Source organism: Astatotilapia calliptera, chromosome 3 (genome assembly GCF_964374335.1).
Source record: "Astatotilapia calliptera chromosome 3, fAstCal68.1, whole genome shotgun sequence".
Classification (NCBI taxonomy): Eukaryota; Metazoa; Chordata; class Actinopteri; order Cichliformes; family Cichlidae; genus Astatotilapia; species Astatotilapia calliptera.
The window spans coordinates 80,911,963-80,935,192 of NC_137424.1; the positions used below are offsets into that span (position 1 = coordinate 80,911,963).

Below are 23,230 nucleotides of genomic sequence, written 5' to 3' on the forward strand. Positions count from 1 at the left end.
TTCCATATGGGTAATTCTGTTCATCTGGATGTAGTGTTGTTGTTAGATCTGTATTGTTGATTGTCATTTATGCGTAGAAATATCTACTCATATATGCTTAGAGTTTTATAATCAACGTCATGTTGGTAGAAGTTTGATCCTTATAGGCTGCAAAGACTTTGTGTGCATTCCAGAGTGCTCTGGCATTCACACCCACATCCAGGGAGCATGGGAGAGGCCGTACCTGTTTTTTTGTTTTATGGCAGGATAAACATATCTATGTCAGTTTTAGTCTAAGTGCCTTTTGTTTAGATGGACGGCTAGACTCCTGGCACATGGGTGTGCCATGGGCTCCCCAGTTTCACCCATCAAATGGTACTCATGGCCATTGATCAGTGGTCTTTGATCAGTGCTCCTTGATCAGTGGGTTTTGGTCAGTGGTTGTTGATCAATGGTCATGAGAATTTGCATAATTATGATTAAAGAACTGACCTCCCAGTCCAGATGAACCGAATCAACTTTTGGAGACAGCAGCATAGCATCATGTTTAAGATCTACCTCATGGTACTTTATGTGGCAGTGATACCTGCAGTAAGCAGGGCTTAGTCTACGGGGGGCATGGGGTGTTCTCGATGTATTTATTTCAAGTGTTTGGTTATATTATTTGGCAGGTTACATTCATGTGTAATATAAATAAAATATGATATTAATTAAACTGTATTCATGTATAAAGGATTTGGTGTAGCCAAGTGCTTTGGGGTCCTTAGGGAGTAGTAAAGTGCTATACAAATACAGACCATTTACAATTTTTACCATTTGTACTCATTTTGTTCCACAGGCCATTAAAATAGAAAACTGAAACTTAGGCTGAGATACTTTTTTTTTTTTTTTAAAGGGAAGAAAAGAGGACATTTAGCTTTAAAACATTTATTATGAATTAAACACTTTTTGTACATTTAAATTATTAAAATAGTTAATGTAAAGTATTAAACAGTTCATTTTATTTCTTTTTAATATTTATTATTGCCCTATAATAATAAACACAATGTATTGATTTTTCTAAATAATATTGGCTTGTAGCTGTAGTAAGTGTTGATAGCTACAGTGACTGTTTAGCTTTTATGGCATCAAATAGTTTTACTTATATTTTTGTTATATTAATGCTATTATAATTGACATGTTTTATTTATTATTCTTTTTATTCAAAGAGGTTGAACACTTTGAAAGCCTGATTCTTTAGTTATTAAACTATTTAATAACTGATCAACATACTGATTACTCTACAAATACTTGGGTACACCATTTGAAAGCTTGACTTTTTTGCATTTTTCACCCTGACTATGTAACTCAACAAATAATTTTTTTTTAATCTATTGTCCACCTGGCTGTTCCTCAGTTTTTAATCTGATTCAGTGCTGAGTTCAGATAAAATAATCATACTAGGTAATTTTATCATCAGTGTAGATGCTATAAATGAAAGTCTACACTCTGCATTTAATTCATTCATGAAATATTATATATTCTGTCAAAATGAGCCCACCCACCACTTTAACTTTGAGTTTTACACCCAATACACTAAATCCCAAGGTAAGTTTTCAAACACATCAAGTGAATGACTTACTGCACTTTGAAGTCACCTGATCTTAGTAGTTGATGTGCACATGAATGATTTGTGTTTCCTCTGCAGGTAGAAAGTGTGTGTGAGCTGAGCAGCATGGATCAGTGTGAGGACAGAGAGGAGGGAGCCCCTCCCTCTAAAAGCACTCTGTGTGGGGAACATGAGAGCCAGACCAAAGCTCAGAGGTGAGATGACCATCTCTAACTGTCCATGACTCTTCTCCATGTCACAGCTCAGCACTCACATCACTGCTCCATCATTATTCACAGGAACCAGCCTGGACCTCCACCCAGCTCTGCGTCCTGTAAGAGTGACTCATCTAATGATCGCTACATTCATTTTAAAGTCAAGCAGGCGTCTCCTGCAGAGAGGTGAGCTGTTATAAACATAAAGTCTTTGATGTCTGACTTAAATGAACTGCTTGATGTTGTTTCCTGGTCAAAGGAAGTCACTAAGCAAGGAATTCCTTTATTCTATAAAACAGGTCCAACATCAAACTCCTGCTGCTCACACAGGAGTCAATCAGTCGTCATGCACAGTCTTAATGACTGTGTTTACCTCTGGGTTGGGCTCTGTTCTTAATTTAGTTTGGAGTTTCCTCCTGCTCATGCTCAGCTGCAAAGCAGTTTCTCTTTGGGATGATGAAGGTATTCTAAGTCTTCGTGAGCTTCTGTGGCTGCAAATGAAAAGCACATTCTTCTCTCACAGGATCCACAGGAGACCTACTGAACTTGAACCTGGACCCAGCTGTGTAAACACTATGTTGAATCATGTCATTAATAGATTTAAAAAAAAAACAGTCACCAAGAAAGATGCAAGTTAAAGTCAGTATTATAATGTCTAAAATGACAAGTCCTTGATTGAATATTTGAACTTTAATTATCAGGATCCAAACTGAACCTGGACCCAGCTGTGTGACCTTTTGGAGTGAACGGTCTAGGGATGAACCCATTCAATTTAAAGATCAGCCTGTGTCTGCTGCAGAGAGGTGAGCTGTTAGTAACATGAAATCTTTGATTTAACTGCTTGATGTTGTTTGATATAAACTGCAGTGCAAACACGTCATTCCCTCAATCCCCTTTAAAGTGTCTCTTAAAAACAAGCCTTTGGTTTCTAAACAACTGAAAATCCGCTTCAGCAAACAGGAAGTGATGCGCGTGCGAATGTTTTCTTCCATCAGTCATGTTGTGCTTTATGTTGTTGGAAGTTAGAAGAGGGAACACTAACTTTGTGGCACAAATTTTCCTCATAAAACTCAGAGCATCAAAAATGACTCAAACACTGTCAGTCAGAGAGGAAACTTTCCTTTCTACATTTTAACAGATTAGACTTTTATTTTTTTTAATGAATTTTCTGAAAAGTGGAGAGTGACTTTAGTTTCTAGAAGTTAAATAGACCAGCATCACTCTGTTATTTTGTGCACTGACACTGGTTTGGCCTTTGGTATGATGATGAAGTCCACTGCAGATAAACAAGTCAAAGTTAGCCAAACTTTTAAGGTGTACAGCAACCTGAGAAGTTCTAGAGTAAGATGGCTGACGTGTCAAACAGCTGTCAAAGGCAGCACGTGGTAGTCATGATGACCTCTGTAAAGCTGCTTTGTGTATGTGACCTTTAGATAAAAGAATTTGTGGAGTGTCATCTCTTGTAACTCTTAGTGAGGCTAGTCAACAGCCAATGTAGCTCATACTTACTGTTGTTGGTGTGAGTCTGTGAATGTGCAGCTCTGCTTCAGCAGCCTGCAGGTTGTGTAGCACTTGAAGGATACAGTTGTACTCATTGTGTTTCGCTTTGTGAGTAAGGCTGGAATTCTAGTTTTTGTTGTTTGGTGTAGTTGTTTTGAGGCCTACTCCTGCTACAACTGCAGCTCCACATTATTCAGTGTAACATAGTTTTGTACTGACTGTAGATAAGACACTGCGTTATCATTTAGGATCATATACAACCAGCTGCAATATGAACATGATTAAGAATGGTAGAACACTTGAGTATAATTTGTATATTTGATTTCCTATTCATCATTTTATTATCTGAAAGGAAAACTCAGGCAAAAGTGACTATGCCTACATCTTTTAGGTGGTAAAATCACCTAAAATTCCAACAACCAACAGATGCTGTCATTCACGTCGAGGTGTGTGTGGCGAGTAAAAATGTCTCAATGTGAACTACTTCCCACAATTCCTCCACAGAGTGGACCAGCAGAGCTCAGAGGTTCCCAGTGGTCAGTCTGCCCAGCAGCATCAAACAGACCTGGACTCCATATTTATGGTCTGTACATGTACAGCAACTACTTTTACATCTATTCTGTTCACAATCATCTCCATGCTGCTCTTTGTAGACCAGTGGATTGCCAGTGTGTCCAACATGGATCTGATGTTTGGCTGCATGATTTCAGTGTCTAACTGGGGTAACGTCTACAGCAATCTGGATAAATTAAAAATGCTCCACGTCCACACTATCATTTTCAATTTTTTACAAAAAGTTTTTTATCCATACTGAAATGACTGAAAACACTTGTGTTCTGTACTGCGCATGCGTTAAAAAATAAGGTCATTCGACCTGCGTCATTTCTGTCTGCTGTTTATTTACTTTCCGGCTCTTTGAAACATTGTGGCAAACTGTCGAAGAAAATCAACAAGTTTTTTAAATGAACTGATCATGAGTTGAAGTTGTTGCTGTGAGTAGCACAAAATTACAAAGATGCAAAGTGAGCGCAAATATAGACGGCAATGCCTTCTCGTTGAATTGGTCACATGAATGAATCATATGAGTAAAATGTGTCATCGTTTTTAAAAGCCTCTGTTTTTGCACACACTGCGACACAAAAAGTGCGTTTTCAAATGTATCCACTTTGGAGAGTGTTTTTAAAAAGCTCAGTTTTCCTTGACCAGAAACACCATCTCAGTGTAGACAGAAGGCCAAAACGGAGAGAAAAAGATGTTTTTTAAAATTAAAACGTATTAGTGTGATCATGGAATAGATCATTCATAACACATTCTGTTCCAGCTGCTGGAGGACAACATCATCACTTTTGTGAAGGACGAGTTGAAGAAGATCCAGAAGGTTTTGAGTCCATATTATGAAGGCAGTGAGATGGAGGATGAAGCAGTATTGCATTGTGAAGATGAAAAGCAATGGAGGAGCAACAGAGAGGCATTTATAAAAATCACAGTCAACTTCCTAAGAAGAATGAAGCAGGAGGATCTGGTTGACCGTCTGAAGAACAGTGAGGATTTCTCTGAAGATTTTCTTTTGCTGAGTAACTGGAACATTTACTAATGTTTCAAAAGAGGGACCCACATGTGTTGAAATGCTAATGATTTAGGGCATGAAATTGTTGCCTGAACTTTCTAAACATTTGGTTGGTATATTTGGTCTGTTGTTCTTTTAGGAACTCCCAGCAGAGTTTGTCAGCAAAACCTTAAATCTGCACTGAAGAAGAAGTTCCAGTGTGTGTTTGAGGGCATCGCTAAAGCAGGAAACCCAACCCTTCTGAATCAGATCTACACAGAGCTCTACATCACAGAGGGAGGGACTGCAGAGGTCAATGATGAACATGAGGTCAGACAGATTGAAACAGCATCCAGGAAACCAGACAGACCAGAAACAACAATCAGACAAGAAGACATCTTTAAAGCCTCACCTGGAAGAGATGAACCAATCAGAACAGTGCTGACAAAGGGAGTGGCTGGCATTGGGAAAACAGTCTTAACACAGAAATACACCCTGGACTGGGCTGAAGACAAAGCCAACCAGGACATCCAGTTCGTATTTCCATTCACTTTCAGAGAGCTGAATGTGCTGAAAGAGGAAAAGTTCAGCTTGGTGGGACTTGTTCATCACTTCTTTACTGAAACCAAAGAAGCAGGAATCTGCAGCTTTGAAGACTTCCAGGTTGTGTTCATCTTTGATGGTCTGGATGAGTGTCGACTTCCTCTGGACTTCCACAAAACTACAATCCTAACTGACCCTAGAAAGTCCACCTCAGTGGATGTGCTGCTGATAAACCTCATCAGGGGGAAACTGCTTCCCTCTGCTCGCCTCTGGATAACCACACGACCTGCAGCAGCCAATCAGATCCCTCCTTACTGTGTTGACATGGTGACAGAGGTCAGAGGGTTCACTGACCCACAGAAGGAGGAGTACTTCAGGAAGAGATTCAGAGATGAGGAGCAGGCCAGCAGGATCATCTCCCACATCAAGACATCACGAAGCCTCCACATCATGTGCCACATCCCAGTCTTCTGCTGGATCACTGCTACAGTTCTGGAGGATGTGCTGAAAACCAGAGAGGGGGGACCACTGCCCAAGACCCTGACTGAGATGTACATCCACTTCCTGGTGGTTCAGGCCAAAGTGAAGAAGATCAAATATGATGGAGGAGCTGAGACAGATCCACACTGGAGTCCAGAGAGCAGGAAGATGATGGAGTCTCTGGGAAAACTGGCTTTTGATCAGCTGCAGAAAGGAAAGCTGATCTTCTATGAATCAGACCTGACAGAGTGTGGCATCGATATCAGAGCAGCCTCAGTGTACTCAGGAGTGTTCACACAGATCTTTAAAGAGGAGAGAGGACTGTACCAGGACAAGGTGTTCTGCTTCATCCATCTGAGTGTTCAGGAGTTTCTGGCTGCTCTTCATGTCCATCTGACCTTCATCAACTCTGGACTCAATCTGCTGGAAGAACAACAAAAAACAACCTTCCAGAAGTCTGAAAAAGGAGAATCTGTAGAGAAACACTTCTACCAGAGTGCTGTGAACAAGGCTTTACAGAGTCCAAATGGACACCTGGACTTGTTCCTCCGCTTCCTCCTGGGTCTTTCACTGCAGACCAGTCAGACTCTTCTACGAGGTCTGCTGACACAGACAGGAAGTAGCTCACAGACCAATCAGGAAACAGTCGAGTACATCAAGGAGAAGCTCAGTGAGAAGCTGTCTGCAGAGGAAAGCATCAATCTGTTCCACTGTCTGAATGAACTGACTGATCGTTCTCTAGTGGAGGAGATCCAACAGTCCCTGAGATCAGGAAGTCTCTCCACAGATAAACTGTCTCCTGCTCAGTGGTCAGCTCTGGTCTTCATCTTACTGTCATCAGAAAAAGATCTGGATGTGTTTGACCTGAAGAAATACTCTGCTTCAGAGGAGGCTCTTCTGAGGCTGCTGCCAGTGGTCAAAGCCTCCAACAAAGCTCTGTAAGTACATATATATTCATACCTTAATTTCTAAAATGATTTTTTAAACTACAAAATGCAGATTACAATGCATTTTTTAATTTTTGGTTGTTTTTGTGGGTTTTCTCCCGGTTCTCCGGCTTCCTCCCACAGGCCAAAGAGGTGGGGTTAGGTGAACTGTTAATTCTAAATTGCCCATAGGTTTGAATGTCAGTGCAAATGGTTGGTGGTATCTCCATGTTAGCCCTGGGTAAGAGTTCCAAGAGCTTTAGCCTGCCTCTCTCCCTTCCTTAACTAGGTCAGGCTCCAACCACTCCGCAACCCTGAGAAAAAGGATAATTCTCAGGATCAGTGCCCTGCTTAGTTGAAGATATGACTTCACTTTTCAAATGTCACAGTCACTTATATACCCAGGTACTTCAGTTGCTGGTGAACTGAATCTTAGTCATTATGTTGCATTTGGTTTCCTGCTGTCAGCAATTATTAATCTTATTCACTGATTCCTAGAAATCAGTTTTTGTCCACTTATACAGTGTAGATTGATTTGATTTCAGTTTGTCCCTGTGGGTAACAAAATTCATAATCAGTGTTCTGGAAGGAGTATTGTTAATTCTCTCAGATCTGACCTGGTGTTCTCTCTCCAAAATAATTTAGCTGTCACACCCTTTAAACAGGGACACTTTTTTATAAATTTCATATTTGAAAGACTAAATGCAGTAAGAAGTCCTCAGTCCTCAGTAAGAAAGCAATGATTTTGTATTTGTCGACGTCCACTATCATATTCCAGAATCAGGCTCTGAAATGTACAAATGGATGCGAGAAGATTTTATTGGTAATTGTAAACCAGAAATTGTCTATAAAGGTTTTACCGTTTGCACAACCTATGCACATGTAGTGGACATGGTGTAGTTCAAAAGGACAGAGTGGTGCCTTTAGCAGGCATCCTTAAATTGGCTAATCAAAGGAAAGTAGGATTTTAGGAAGGGCTTAAGAGGAAAAAGCTAAACGAGCAAGTATAAAGGATTAATTCAGACGCTAAAACAAGGTCAAGTATGTAATGAAAAGTATTGGTTTGATTGCCATTTAGCAACAGTAATTGTATATTTTACAATTAGAAATATGAACAGGGCCTGTAGCCCTGCAGGTGCTGAACTAGAGTTACTAAATGAACCAGGTCCTTACTGGTTTACATTTAATTATAGAGTTATGATTAGGTTGTTACTGGTGCAATTCCAAATCTTTAAATGTTTTTCCAGATTAAAATGTATTTGTAAGTTAATAAAGACTTGTGCTCCACACTGATGTTTGATTTCTTCATCTAAAGTGATTTAATTTTAATACATGCCATTCTTTTTCTAGATTGAATCACTGTAAACTCTCAGAGAGTAGCTGTGGAGCTCTCTCATCGGTTCTTAGCTCCCAATCCTGTTGTCTGAGAGAGCTGGACCTAAGTAATAATAATCTGCAGGATTCGGGAGTGAAGCTTCTTTGCAGTGGACTAAAGACTCAACATTATACAGTGGAAAATCTGAGGTCAGATCAAAAGAGCTTTTGTTTGTTTTTCAAAAAACAAGTAATAAAAGTCAGCTTCATCCATTTATTGTTGTTTTATTAGTGCTAATTGTATCTAAAAACTCCCACACCTCTGGTCTATTTATAATAAGACAATAAGAGTTCCAGCCAGTTCTAAAATAAGATTAGAACCGTCAAATCTACAAACTACCACTATCAATACACTGTAAAGCTAGTGTTTTCTTTGTGTGTGTCCTTCAGATTGAGTGTGTGCAACCTCACGGATAGAAGCTGTGATGTTCTGTCCTCAGTTCTCTGCTCCCAGTACTTTAGTCTGAGAGAGCTGGATCTTAGTAACAATGACCTACGGGACTCAGGAGTGAAGTTTCTGTGCATTGGAGTGATGAGTTCATATTGCACACTGGAAATTCTAAGGTCAGGATTCTGATTGATACTGTTGATAATTAAAAGGTTATTTACATAAACTGCTAACCTATATAGAAATTGCAGGTGCCATTTTAGTTGCTTCTTCGGTGGATTATTAAACTCTAAAATTTAAAAACTGTGACACTTAGTGTGACAATAGAAACATGATTTATGCACTGTTCTTTTCAAAGATTTAGGTCTGTTTTGCATCCCTATTTTCATAATGGAAAATGTGAACAATGGCAACAAGAGTGAGTTTTGTCCTTTAGAGGAACAGCTTAATCTTGTTCTCCCAAGGTGGCTCTTCTCTTTCGCTCAACAAGGTCCACATCAGGTTTTGAGGAACCAGGGCACCCTGATGAGAAGTGGGCTATTGAAACAAGAAGGCATCGGTGGGTAGAGCTGTTCGATATAACGATATATACCGGATGATGGTATATAAACATCTATAGTTTCATTTTACGTTATCGTTTGTTTTGTGGTGTCACAAAATAAATGTTTACGGCAATATTGTTTTGATGGTCACTGTAGTGGCTATATTAATTTCTTAAAGTTCTCTCTTTCTCTTATATTTAATATAACCACACAACGGACGGACAAGTGCCTGTTTTTATGCGTTGTCGTTAGCAACAACAATGGTAAAAACATCACAAGTCTGCTTGTTTATTTTCCACAAACCTTTCACAATAAAGCTCAAGATCCTGTTGAGACTTTTCAAAATAAACTGAATGATGTGAAAAAGTATGCAGAGTATTTATGGCTGAGAAGCAAAAAAGAGCCGCCAGGTGCTAAAAAATAAACCTTAGACTCAAACGTTAGAACAGGCTTTTCCCCGCAGCACGCCGTGTAATAAATACTCAAAAAGAAAACGGCGGCCATCACAACCTACTGTATGTCTAAAAATGTATTGTTTCATGCATCAGACTTAACCTAAGAAATGAAAATGGGGCCTTGTTGGAATGCTACTATGCAAGTAACCCTGGCGGAAGGGGTTACATGAAAAGGATGAGGGACCTATGGAATCTTCTATACTTATCATCCAAGTTGACGGTGAAATGCGTAGCTCATAGTGATGGGATTTCCGGCTCTTTTTAGAGAACTGGCTATTTCGGCTTGGCTCACTAAAACTGGCTCTTCAGGTGGTTTTGTTGCTTTAATTGATTTATTATTAACAATAATATAAAATTATGCACAAAAGGAATTACTAATGTAAAAAAAAGTGGTTTTATTTATATATGTTTATGTATAAATATATGTGGTGGCCCCTAGAGACAATGCATGTACAAACTCCAAAACACATTTCTAGCGTGAACTGAACAGAGCTACCTAGATTACTTAAATTACTCGATTGAAAGCATATGTGTATTGTTTGTGTATTTATACACAGGCACTCATTTATATTCAAATAATTTAAAAAAAATGTTCATTTACCTGTTATTACCACACACCAAATCTGGTTGTTGCTAATTGCTGGCTTGTGTAGCCACTAGGTAAGAAAAGCTCAACACTGCGACTAGCATTCTGGAGCACTTCTGTTGTATTTTGTTTTAGAGTTTTTACGTGTTTTGGAGATTTTACGTGTTTTGGAGATTTTACGTGTTTTGGAGTTTTTACGTGTTTTGGAGTTTTTACGTGCTTCAGAGTTCGTATGTGTTTTGAAGTCTGTACGTCCTTTGTTTCTAGGGACCACCGTAAATATACTTTTATTTATTCACACCACATAAAATGTAATAAATAAATCATCTGCAACTGAAAATACAGGGAGTGCAGAATTATTAGGCAAGTTGTATTTTTGAGGAATAATTTTATTATTGAACAACAACCATGTTCTCAATGAACCCAAAAAACTCATTAATATCAAAGCTGAATGTTTTTGGAAGTAGTTTTTAGTTTGTTTTTGTTTTAGCTATTTTAGGGGGATATCTGTGTGTGCAGGTGACTATTACTGTGCATAATTATTAGGCAACTTAACAAAAAACAAATATATACCCATTTCAATTATTTATTTTTACCAGTGAAACCAATATAACATCTCCACATTCACAAATATACATTTCTGACTTTCAAAAACAAAACAAAAACAAATCAGCGACCAATATAGCCACCTTTCTTTGCAAGGACACTCAAAAGCCTGCCATCCATGGATTCTATCAGTGTTTTGATCTGTTCACCATCAACATTGCGTGCAGCAGCAACCACAGCCTCCCAGACACTGTTCAGAGAGGTGTACTGTTTTCCCTCCTTGTAAATCTCACATTTGATGATGGACCACAGGTTCTCAATGGGGTTCAGATCAGGTGAACAAGGAGGCCATGTCATTAGTTTTTCTTCTTTTATACCCTTTCTTGCAGCCACGCTGTGGAGTACTTGGACACGTGTGATGGAGCATTGTCCTGCATGAAAATCATGTTTTTCTTGAAGGATGCAGACTTCTTCCTGTACCACTGCTTGAAGAAGGTGTCTTCCAGAAACTGGCAGTAGGACTGGGAGTTGAGCTTGACTCCATCCTCAACCCGAAAAGGCCCCACAAGCTCATCTTTGATGATACCAGCCCAAACCAGTACTCCACCTCCACCTTGCTGGCATCTGAGTGGGACTGGAGCTCTCTGCCCTTTACCAATCCAGCCACGGGCCCATCCATCTGGCCCATCAAGACTCACTCTCATTTCATCAGTCCATAAAACCTTAGGAAAACCAGTCTTGAGATATTTCTTGGCCCAGTCTTGACGTTTCAGCTTGTGTGTCTTGTTCAGTGGTGGTCGTCTTTCAGCCTTTCTTACCTTGGCCATGTCTCTGAGTATTGCACACCTTGTGCTTTTGGGCACTCCAGTGATGTTGCAGCTCTGAAATATGGCCAAACTGGTGGCAAGTGGCATCTTGGCAGCTGCACGCTTGACTTTTCTCAGTTCATGGGCAGTTATTTTGCGCCTTGGTTTTTCCACACGCTTCTTGCGACCCTGTTGACTATTTTGAATGAAACGCTTGATTGTTCGATGATCACGCTTCAGAAGCTTTGCAATTTTGAGACTGCTGCATCCCTCTGCAAGATATCTCACTATTTTTGACTTTTCTGAGCCTGTCAAGTCCTTCTTTTGACTCATTTTGCCAAAAGAACGGACGTTGCCTAATAATTATGCACACCTGATATAGGGTGTTGATGTCATTAGACCACACCCCTTCTCATTACAGAGATGCACATCACCTAATATGCTTAATTGGTAGTAGGCTTTCGAGCCTATACAGCTTGGAGTAAGACAACATCCATGAAGAGGATGATGTGGACAAAATACTCATTTGCCTAATAATTCTGCACTCCCTGTAGTTGTGGATGATGTTACGCCCCACTTAAAAACGAAGTGTTGACTGGAGTGAGGGGTAACACAAAGTGAAAGAGAACACATGAACTACTGGAGAATAGATGTCATTAAATGTGATTTATTGCCCAAAACTACTACAGTAAAAATAAACACAGGGAAGCTCTTTTCTTCAGGGTCTCCAAGGCCAAAACAACAAACAAAACACCCCCTTTAGCTAGAAATCAAACCAAGTACTCACTAACCAAAACAAAATACAATGGCTGAGCTCCCTGTCTAACCAAAAAAAAGGAGAAAACAGTTGAAACAAAAATGGCAGAGAACCCCTACCTGCTTCCACAATGATGAACTAATTAACACAATAAGGGCACACCTTTTCTTACAATAAAAGAAAGAACCAAAGTGTCACAGAGTTTAAGTTCTCACACACATACACACTAAGGCCCGCTGCCCAAAACACGATAGCTCACAGCTCTGGCAAAAATGGGGGAAGTGGCAGGGGTGTGGCAGTTTAGGATGGCAGACTATATGCCGTGGCTGACGAGCTGGAACACACCTCAGCTGTGGCTCATGAGGCAGACCTGCAACACAAGAAAAGGAGAAAAAAACCTCTTCCACAGAGGGAGAGCCACTAATGTGACGTCGTTGTCCCTGGCTCTCTTTCTCTCTTTCCCTTCCGCTCTGTTCCTGTGCTACTGCGAGTGTAACTACCGCACCTCCCGCCTCTTCCCAGCATAAAGCACAAGGCTCGTGTCCTGAGTAAAGAGGAAAAAAAGGGCGACAGAGAGGGTGAGAGAGAGAAAAAAACCACGGCTTGCGATAAGGAGCCGGCTCGCGTCGTTCACGTCAAAGATCCGGCTCTTGTAACAAGATGGCGGCGCGCACAGACACAGCGGCCCGGAGCTCCTACACTTTTGCACTTTTGGTGGTACTGTGTATTATTTCACACAGTCTGGGGTTACTTCAATACAACAGAGATGATCTACTACAACTAAGCCGTGGAGATCTTCAACTAACATCCGAGTATCTCATCCCCCCGGAGATCGTTAAGCAACCCCCGGGGCTACCCGCAACAGCAAGCCGCAGGAGGAGACGTTGCGAGCAGAGGCAGAAGAGAGGCAGGCGGGGAGGCCTGTGGGCACGGCTAAAGACTAGTCCGTTTAAACCACCACTCCCGATCATATTCCTCTCCAACGCCCGTTCAATCCGTTACAAACTGGATGAAATACGACTGCAGATCGCCACTCGACGGACTTTTAATAACTGCTCGTGCATGATTTTCACTGAAACCTGGCTGGACAGCGCCATTCCCGATGCGGCTATTGATCTAGCAGGCCGCACCGCCTATCGAGCCGACAGGTCTGCGGACTCGGGTAAGAAGACTGGCGGGGGGCTGTGCATCTATATTAACAACTTTTGGTGCACGAACGTCACGGTAACGGAAAGACTGTGCAGTACAGAGGTAGAACTGTTGGTGTTAAAGTGCCGTCCATTCTATCTCCCTCGGGAATTTTCTGCCGTTTACATCTGCGCTGTTTACATTCCACCAGATGCTAATGCTAAGCTAGCGTTAGCACAATTGAGCAGCAGCATCAATAACAGCCTGGTAGCACACCCGGACAGTGACTTTATTGCGGCTGGGGATTTTAACCACGCGGACCTGAAATCTGTACTTCACAATTTCCACCGTAATGTGAAGTGTGCTACCAGAGGAGATAGAACGTTGGACCAGGTGTACACCAACATGGCGAATGCGTACAGAGCCCAGGCTTATCCCCACCTGGGTCTGTCAGACCATCTCTCCCTTCTGCTACACCCAATATACACACAAAAGATCAAGAGCACTGGGATTACAACCAAAACCGTGAGAACATGGCCGCAGGATGCTATTCCGATGCTTCAGGACTGTTTCCACTGCACAGACTGGGATGTATTCAAGGTGCAGGACACTGACAATCGTGTCGCATTGGACAGTTACACCTCCACTGTCTTGGACTACATCTGTTTCTGTGTGGACAATGTAACAACTTGGAAACGATTCCGTGTGTTCCCTAATAATCCACCCTGGATGACACACGGAGTTCAACAACTTATTCGAACGAGGAACAACGCTTTCAAATCCGGGGACCAGGAGGCATACAGTGCTGCCAGGGCCAACTTGAGAAGAGGCATCAAGACTGCCAAGCAGCAGCACAGGAGGCGTATCGAGGCCAGGTTTGAGAACAACACAAACCCAAGGCAGGTCTGGGAGGGCATCAGGGCTATCACGGACTACAAAAGGAGAACACCATCACCCTCAGCCAACAGTTCTACTCTGGCTGAGGATCTAAATCTCTTTTATGCCCGTTTTGATAGGGAGAACACCGACCCTGTCCTGCCCCCTCTCCACTCAACCGATCCTGCTCCAGTCCTGAGCACTCATGAGCTGAGGCGTGTGTTCCGGAGCATTAACACCAGGAAGGCGGCCGGGCCAGATGGAGTGCTGGGCCGGGTGCTAAAAGACTGTGCTGCGGACCTGGCGGACGTCTTCACCTCTATATATAACACCTCGTTGTCCTGTTCACTGGTACCATCCTGTTTCAAAGCAGCAACCATCGTTCCCATCCCAAAACAGTCAAATGTCACATGTCTGAACGATTTCAGACCTGTGGCACTCACCCCCATTCCCGCCAAATGCCTGGAGAGACTGGTTATTAAACACATCAGAGCTGCCTTTCCACCATCCCTGGACTCGCACCAGTTTGCATACAGGGAGAACCGGTCAACCGAGGATGCGATCGCCACAGTGCTGCACACATTACTGAAGCACTTGGAACACAGGAACACCTATGCACGGCTCCTCTTTGTAGACTACAGCTCGGCTTTTAATACCATCCGGCCGTACAAACTCCGTCCCAAACTCCACCAACTGGGACTTAACTCCTCTCTGTGCAACTGGATTGTGGACTTCCTCACTAACCGTAGACAGAGTGTCAGAGTGGGTAAGAACACCTCTTCCACCCTTGTGGTCAACACCGGTGCCCCTCAGGGGTGTGTTCTGAGCCCTCTGCTATACACTCTCTTCACCCATGACTGTATTTCCTCCTGCGCGTCCAATCTCATTGTTAAGTTTGCAGATGACACTACAGTGCTCGGACTTATATCCATCAATGATGAGACAAACTATAGGACAGAGGTGCAACAACTAGAGTCATGGTGCCACGACAATAACTTGGTCTTAAACACCAAAAAGACCAAGGAGATCATTGTAGATTTCCGGAAGAAGGGTCATAACAACCATCTGCCTCCCTTCATTGGCAGTGAGGCGGTGGAGAGGGTGAGCAGTTTTAAATTCTTGGGGTTAACTGTGACCGAGGACCTGTCCTGGGGCAACCATATCACCTCAGTTGCACGGAAGGCCCAACAGCGCCTCTACTACCTGAGGAGACTGCGGAGCGCACACATTCCCAGATCTCTGATGTTGAACTTCTACAACTGTGCCATCAGCAGCGTTCTGACGTATGGATTTCTAGTGTGGTTCCCCAGCTGCACCAAGGCCGATCAGCAAGCACTCCAGCGGGTGGTGAAAGAAGCTGGCAGAATTATTGGAACAAGTCTGCCAGGGATCAGTAATATCTTCCCCACTCGCTGTCTGAGGGGGGTGCACAGTATCCTGCGGGACCAACATCACCCTGCGTGCCACCTTTTCCATCTGCTGCCCTCAGGGAGAAGGTACAGGTCTATACAGGCCAGAACATCCAGGCCTGTATAGACCTGGATGGCCAGAACATCCAGCCTGTATCCACAGGCTGTGAGGCTCCTGAACTCTCTGCCCCCCTCTCACGGACAATAACCATATCCAACTTCTTAATAGCAATGAACTGGTCTGCATTGGTGCATCATATCTTTATTCTCTTCCCCCTCCTGCCCCCCCCCCCCTCTTTCTTAAATAGATAACTATCATATCTGATATCATATCTCACAGTACAATAATATTTAATGGGTTGCATTGTTGTATTTTGTCATGTTTCTCAGGTCTTTGTCTGAATTTCTACGAACATTATTGCTAAGGATTGTCTTATTGCATTGGAGTCACACTGGGTTAAATATGTACACTTGGGTTTTAAGGGGTATTTATTATTTTCTTCTTTTTTTGGGTTGTATGGAAGCCCCAAACGCAATTTCATTGTTCTTGACAATGACAATAAATACTACTACTACTACTACTACTACTAAGAGCCATTTCGTTCGCGACCGACATATCACTAGTAGCTCAGTGTTACAACATTCGAAAGAAGAGATTGCTCTTGCAGCCAGAGATTGGGTACCAAGCCTCAAGTGCAATGGAAGAAGGATCGTTGAGTGCAAGAGGAACTGGGAAACCTGGGTCCCCGTAGCTGGTTAGCAAGAATAAATGTACCCTCAGCAGATCTGCTAGATGATGTAAATGCAGCGCTATGGACGATACCTACAGCCACGATTACTGAGACTAACAAGCTGATCTACACTACAGCAGGAGTGATCAGTGAGATGCTTGGCTACAAGTTGAACAGCCATAAGAAGCAATACCCCCTATGGGGAAGGAGTCTGGAGACTAGTATCAAGGTAGCATGGATAGAGGTTAGCCAACTGTTGGAGCTGCAAAAAGGTGCGACAAAGACGGTATCCAAGATGTATAGCAAGCTGTCCATACCTGAGGCCTGCCTGAAAAACTGCCAAGCAACTACTCACAGCCTTGGCCAGCCGATTGAAGAGGTACACTTGGGAGAGAGAAGGCAGAAGGATAAACCAGCTGTTCTCCAGAGAACCAGCCAAGGTGTACTCTCAGTGGCAAGGGAACAATATGAAAACCACACACTGGAGACAGAGCAATATTGGAAGACAATATCGGAGAAGGATGCAACCCATAACGGCAATGCTCAGTGGCTAGTGGACCTAAGGGAAGGCTACAACGACCTCCCTGAAAAGGGTCCAGTAACCATCACAGTGGCAGACATCCAAGAACAGGTCTCCAGTAGTGATGTGCGGATCGATCCTGAAATATCGATTCCTCCGATACCAATCATTTATGTTCTAGAATCGATTCTCACATTAAAATATCGATATTTTAGTAATTTAGAGTAAATTTGTAGTTTATCATTAACAGGAACACAGTGGAAAGAAACTATAACATTCGGATTGTCTACATTCAAAGGAACTACTTCCTCTTCCGCCTTTCATAGTCATGTGCGAAATACGGCTGTATAAATGTCTCGCAGCCCCTTGGCGCGCGCACTCACAACAATGGCTGAGCGTAATTGAAGTCATGTGCGGACGTATTTTACCTCCACAAACAGCTGAGACGTGGTTTGCGATACATGTGGCAAAAAAGTGCTCCAAGAGTGAGGAGTTGTGGCCATACTAGGGAGACATTCAAAAGGGCTGTTGGGGGGGGGGGGGGGGGGTAAATACATTTTACAGTGTTTATTTATCGGATAAAATACGTTAAATGTCACCGTTATTATTGGCCGGCCCGGAAACATCGGGGGTGTCCAAATTCAGAGGCTGCTTCCACCTGAGGACCCGCCCGTCGCGGTCTAAAGAAAGCCGGGTAGTACGTCACGAGCTCCCTCGGTGGAGTGAAACTGCCGTCTGCTCCTTGCTCTCTAAAATATAACCGGGCACTGATGTAAACTCTCAACCGTCTCACACTTCTGTTTAACCATTTTCTGTTTGACGTTTATTCATCTGTGTGAAAACCCCGGAGTAACCCTACCGAGGGATTAATAAAGTTAAATTTAATTTAATCGAATCTAATAACTTTAATCTCAGCCAAACCGATTTACTCACGAACAAATAAAACACTGAAAAAGCCAAACAATAACATTTTTAAGTTATCAAAGTGACTTATATATCATGATGATATCTGAGCCATCGTCGGCTCAGATATTTGAAGTTTACACAGCTACATTCTCACCTGAAAATATGTTAAAAGTTTTTTTGCGACCCAGAAAGAGAAATAAGAGTAATATTAAAACTAAGTCGCTGCCGCCATTGTTGGAAACTGGAATTGGCTGGGCCGCGCTATGAATTATGCAATATGATTTTTCAATTTTGTTGTCCTGGAAAATCGGGCGAAATTCGGGAGAATGGTGGCTCCGGGAGATTTTCGGGAGGGGCACTGAAATTCGGTGTTCTCCCGGAAAAATCGGGAGGGTTGGCATGTATGGTTGTGGCAACATCACTAACCTTGTCAAACACCTCAGAGTAAATCATATCACAGAATATGACGAGCGTATGTTGAGGCGAACTGAAGAGGAGGACAGGGACAGGTGCTGCTAGGGCGAGACAGATGTCTGTCACGGAGTTCTTTAGTGCTGCAGGAGGGCAACGAGTTCAAATAGCCCACAACTTCATTTTTTTTATTTCTATATGAAGAACCCTACATTATTAAGTGATAAGAACAAGTAGTCTGATGTCCTGTAATCATTATGATGCTATAATTTGAGATACAATAAATAAAATAAGTTTTTGTACAAAGTATCGGTATCGGATCAGTATCGTCGATACCACCCTGAATATTACTTGGTATTGGATCGGAAAGAAAATCAGTGGTATCGCACATCACTAGTCTCCAGTATCAAGAATTGGACAGCATCAGACCTGACATGGTTCACACCTGGCTGAAGAAGGTGACTGCACTCCATGAGGATCTCGCAGCACAAATGAACCAGCTGCTAGATGTGAGTGAAGTTGGCCCCCCACCTTCTTCAAATCCAACAAAAGTGGTATCAAACGTTTGTGCTACGTTTGGATATTAATAAAAATTTCTAGAGGTCATCAGAGGTCAACCAGCCAACTACATTAATGGAATCAAACAAAATTGATGTCTGTGCTGCAAAAATTTTTGTTTGTGCTGCTAACATTTTAAAATTTTTAATAAAATAACGTCTTGATGCGTGCTTAATCATCCAGGTAAGTAAATCCCAAAAGGTTGATTCTGTTCATCTGGACATTTTCAGTTAGAGAAACGTTTCGTCACTCATCCAAGTGACTTCTTCAGTCTCAGCTGACTGCAGGTTTCCCCAACCTTATAAACACATGTGAGTGAAGTTGGCCCCCCCACCTTCTTCAAATCGAACAAAATTGATGTCAAACATTTGTCCTGCAAATTATTTTGTTTGTGCGGGTTATGTTTCCCTAATTTTATAAACAGTACATGTACAGTGAGAGAGAGATGTTACATCTGTCTTCACTTGAATCCCAGTTATAGAAGTGTTGGAGGTAGTTCATAAGAGATTACAGGATCACCCCAACCTCAGCAACAGGACCAGTCTCAGCACTGATCAGTTGTGTTTGCTTTTGGAATTGTGTCTTAATTCCACCTATTTTGCATAAGGGTCAGTACAGGCAGAAACCTAGGTGTGCCATGGGTTCCCACAGGCCCCTGGTCAAAGTCACCAAACCAGTTCGTAAGCAGGTACAGGTGTGGCCAGAAGGGTCCTCAGAGGCACTGCAAGACTGCTTTTCCACCACAGGCCGCCACACACGACAACACCACAGACTTTCAGGAATATACAGAAACTGTTACTGCCTACATCCCAAAATGCATTGATGATATCACAGAGACCAGGACTATCACTGTCCGGGCCAATCAGAAACCATGGCTCACAGGTCAGGTTTAAATGCTCCTAAGGTTGAAAAATGCAAGCCTTCAGAGCCGGGAATTAGGTGAGTCTAAGAACAGCAAGGGCAAACCTGTCACGTGACATCAACTACAGCAAAGCTTCAGCGACAGCAGAAATACTTGGAGGCAGTGGCAAGGAATACAAACCATCACAGACTACAAGCCCACTCTACAGACCGTGGTGACACAATCCCCAGACAGTGTGTGGAGATCCCTTGCCAAAATCAATACACTCAAAGCTCCAGATCCTGATAACATCCTTGGACGAGCACTGACGGACTATGCTGTGGAACTCACAAATGTCTTCACAGACATCTTTAACACATCACTAGGGTCAGGCCGTCGTTCCCACATGCCTCAAAGCCTCCACCATCATTACTGAACCCACGAAGTCATCTACCTCCTGCTTTAAGGACTACCGTCCTGTCAAACTCACCTCCATCATTATTAAGTTAAGTGCTTTGAACGGTTAGTCATGCATCAAATCAAATTACCACTTTCCCCCAACCTGGATCCATTTCAGTTCCCATATCGGTCAAAACGCTCAACTGATGATGGAATTTCAACTGCCCCTCACTCAGCCCTCACACATCTGAACACTAGAGACTCATATGTCAGAGTGCTGTTCATAGACTTCAGTTCAGCCTTCAGCATCATCATTCCACAGCAACTCATTCACAAACTGGATCTGCTGGGGATCAGCACCTTGCTGTATAACGGGCTGCTAGGTTTCTTGACAGGAAGACAGCATACAGTACGGGTTGGCAGCAACACCTCCAGCCCAAGAACACTAAATACGGGGGCTCCCCAGGGATGTGTGTTGAGCCCCCTTCTCTTCACTCTGCTGACCCACGATGAGATCTACTACAGGGGTGAAGTTAACCATCTGGCAGAGTGGTACAGCAACAACAACCTGTCCCTGAATGTGGAGAAGACCAACAGCAACTCTACTTCCTCTGCAAACTGAGAAGCACAAGAGATTCAACCCCCATTATGAGCACCTTTTACAGAGGCACAGTTGAGAGTATCGTCACCAGCTGCATCACTGTGTGGTATGACTCCTGCACTGGGTTCGGCAGGAAAAAATGACAACGGGTAGTGAGAGCAACCGAGAGCATTGTGGGGACCTCTCTTGCCTCCCTCCCCAGGAGATCTACTGCACCTGCCTCATCTGGAAGGTCCTCTCCATTACAGGTGACTCCACTCATCCCTTCAACAGCATCTTCAGTTTGCTGCCATCAGGAAGGATACTGAAGAGCCTCCGGGCCAGAACACGCAGACTGAGAGACAGCTTCGTCCATTGGGCTGTCAGGATGCTGACCATCTCTGAATCGAGAAGGGGGGCCCAAGGGTACATCTTTCGCCATCTTACAATGCTGTGATTGTAGCCAATCCCCACTTTCTGTGAATGGTACTCATGGCCATTGATCAGTAGGCTTTGATTAGTTGTCATTGATCAATGGTCATAAGAATTTGCATACTAACAGTCATGGAACTAACCCCCCAACACATTGTTCATTCAGTGGCGCTAGTTTCCTTCACTATGCAAATGTACTGTTTATAAGGTTGGGGAAACCTGCAGTCAGCTGAGACTGAAGAAGTCACTTGGATGAGTGACGAAACGTTTCTCTAACCGAAAATGTCCAGATGAAAAGAATCAACCTTTTGGGATTTACTTACAGTACCTGGATGATTAAGCACGCATCCAGACGTTATTTTATTAATATTTTTAAAATGATCGCGGCACACACAAAATGTTTTGCAGCACAAACCAGCACAAACATAGCACAACTGATTGACATCAATTTTGTTTGATTCCATTAATGTGGGGGGGAGGGGGGGCTGGTTGACCTCTGATGACCTTTAGAAATTTTTATTAATATCTTTAAAATGATAGCAGCACAAACGAAACTTTTTGCAGCACACACCAGCACAAACGTAGCACAAACGTTTGACATCAATCTTGTTTGATTTGGGTAATGTAGGGGGGCTGGTTGACCTTTTGACCTTTACATTTTCATTAATATCTTTAAAACAAGCAGCACAAACAACAATTTTAGCAGCACAAACCAGCACAAACGTAGCACAAACGTTTGATACCACTTTTGTTGGATTTGAAGAAGGTGGGGGTGCCAATTTCACTTACATAGCTGCTAGTCGATGGGAGACATCCAGAATGGCTAACCAAAGGCCAGACAGTCCCGATCCTCAAGGACCAAAGAAGGGACTGGTCCCATCCAACTACCAATCAATAACCTGCCGTAATACCACATGGAAGCTCCTGTCAGACATCAGTGTAGTCAGTGGTAACAAAGAGGGGGAAAGTAGTGGGAACTAAAGGGATCAAACTACCACTAAGCGACATTGCAGACATAGACAACAGTTACAAGGCAAATGGGAACCATGAAGAGGCTGCTAGAAAAACGGTAACCAACAAGTAGCTGCAGAGGGTCCTGGCAAGTCCTGAATAGTCAGCTGAACGGTAAGAACAAGATCCAGACTATCAACACCTACTTCCTGCTCGTTATCAGATACCCTGCTGGGATAATAAGATGGCCAAAGGAGGAGATAAAAGCCACTGACATCAAGACAAGAAAGCTCCTGACCATGCATGGAGGGTTTCACACCAAATGCAGCACCCTTAGGCTGTACATTAAGCAGAAGGAACAAGGCCAGGGACTGGTGAGTGTCAGCACCACAGTCCAGGATGAGGCAAAAAAAAAAAAATGAGTACATCGGGAGAATGGCCCCAACTGACAACGTGCTCATTGAATACCTCAGGCAACAGAAACCAAAAAAGATGAGGAAGAGGAGGAAAATCCTGTAAGGACAAGGCACTGCATGGTATGTACAACTGGCAGATCAAGGAGATTGCTGACATCCAGAAATCCTACCAGTGGCTGGACTAAACACAGCACAGAGGCACCAGTTATCGCCACACAGGAACAAGCTCTGAGCACACGAGCCATAGAAGCTGGGGTATACCACACCAGGCAAGATTTTCACGATTCCGATTCCATTTTCGATTCTGTTTAACGATTCGATTCTATATCGATTCTCTTATCGATTCTCTTATCAATTCTTTTTAAAAAAGGAGAACACTAAGTTTGATTAGCTTAGAACTTTGTTTTATATCTTCTCTTTGAACAAGATAGAAATTTAGGAGTAACATGGCCTTACAAACCCAGCAGTGAGATCTTAAGAGATCCGCAGCCTACAGCTCTTCAATGGGGTGTCACAGGGACCCCGGGAAAAAAAATTGTAAATGTAAAATAATAAAATAAATATTCGTCTGTAGCAATAACAAAGTATAACATAAATGATTCTATAGCAATTACACAAGAATATCCAGTAATGTCCCTGCCTACAATTAAACACATTCACTTACCGAAAATCGGGGGCATCTGCTGTGGCAAACGGGTGCAAGGCTTTGACCACAAACTGCTCGGTGACATTCGTCTATCCTGGCTTGAAAGGAGACGCTACCGGTAGACTGCAGCGAGAACTGCCAAAGTCTGAGCCAGACTCTCTCTCATCATGGTCACTAAATGCACAGTAATGGCAG

At 42.8% G+C, this 23,230-nt stretch overlaps 1 protein-coding gene across 1 annotated transcript in view; it reads left to right on the forward strand.

The window, feature by feature from the left end:
- The window catches only part of LOC113019585 (uncharacterized), a 62,129-nt gene that overhangs the window by 26,305 nt on the left and 12,594 nt on the right, over positions 1 to 23,230 (forward strand). Inside the window, exons 2-9 of the mRNA XM_080299396.1 lie at positions 1,667 to 1,782; positions 1,867 to 1,968; positions 2,484 to 2,585; positions 3,787 to 3,865; positions 4,604 to 4,823; positions 4,989 to 6,789; positions 8,128 to 8,301; positions 8,542 to 8,715. Coding sequence (XP_080155522.1) covers positions 1,667 to 1,782; positions 1,867 to 1,968; positions 2,484 to 2,585; positions 3,787 to 3,865; positions 4,604 to 4,823; positions 4,989 to 6,789; positions 8,128 to 8,301; positions 8,542 to 8,715 — 2,768 coding nt within the window. The remainder of the gene's footprint in view (positions 1 to 1,666; positions 1,783 to 1,866; positions 1,969 to 2,483; positions 2,586 to 3,786; positions 3,866 to 4,603; positions 4,824 to 4,988; positions 6,790 to 8,127; positions 8,302 to 8,541; positions 8,716 to 23,230) is intronic.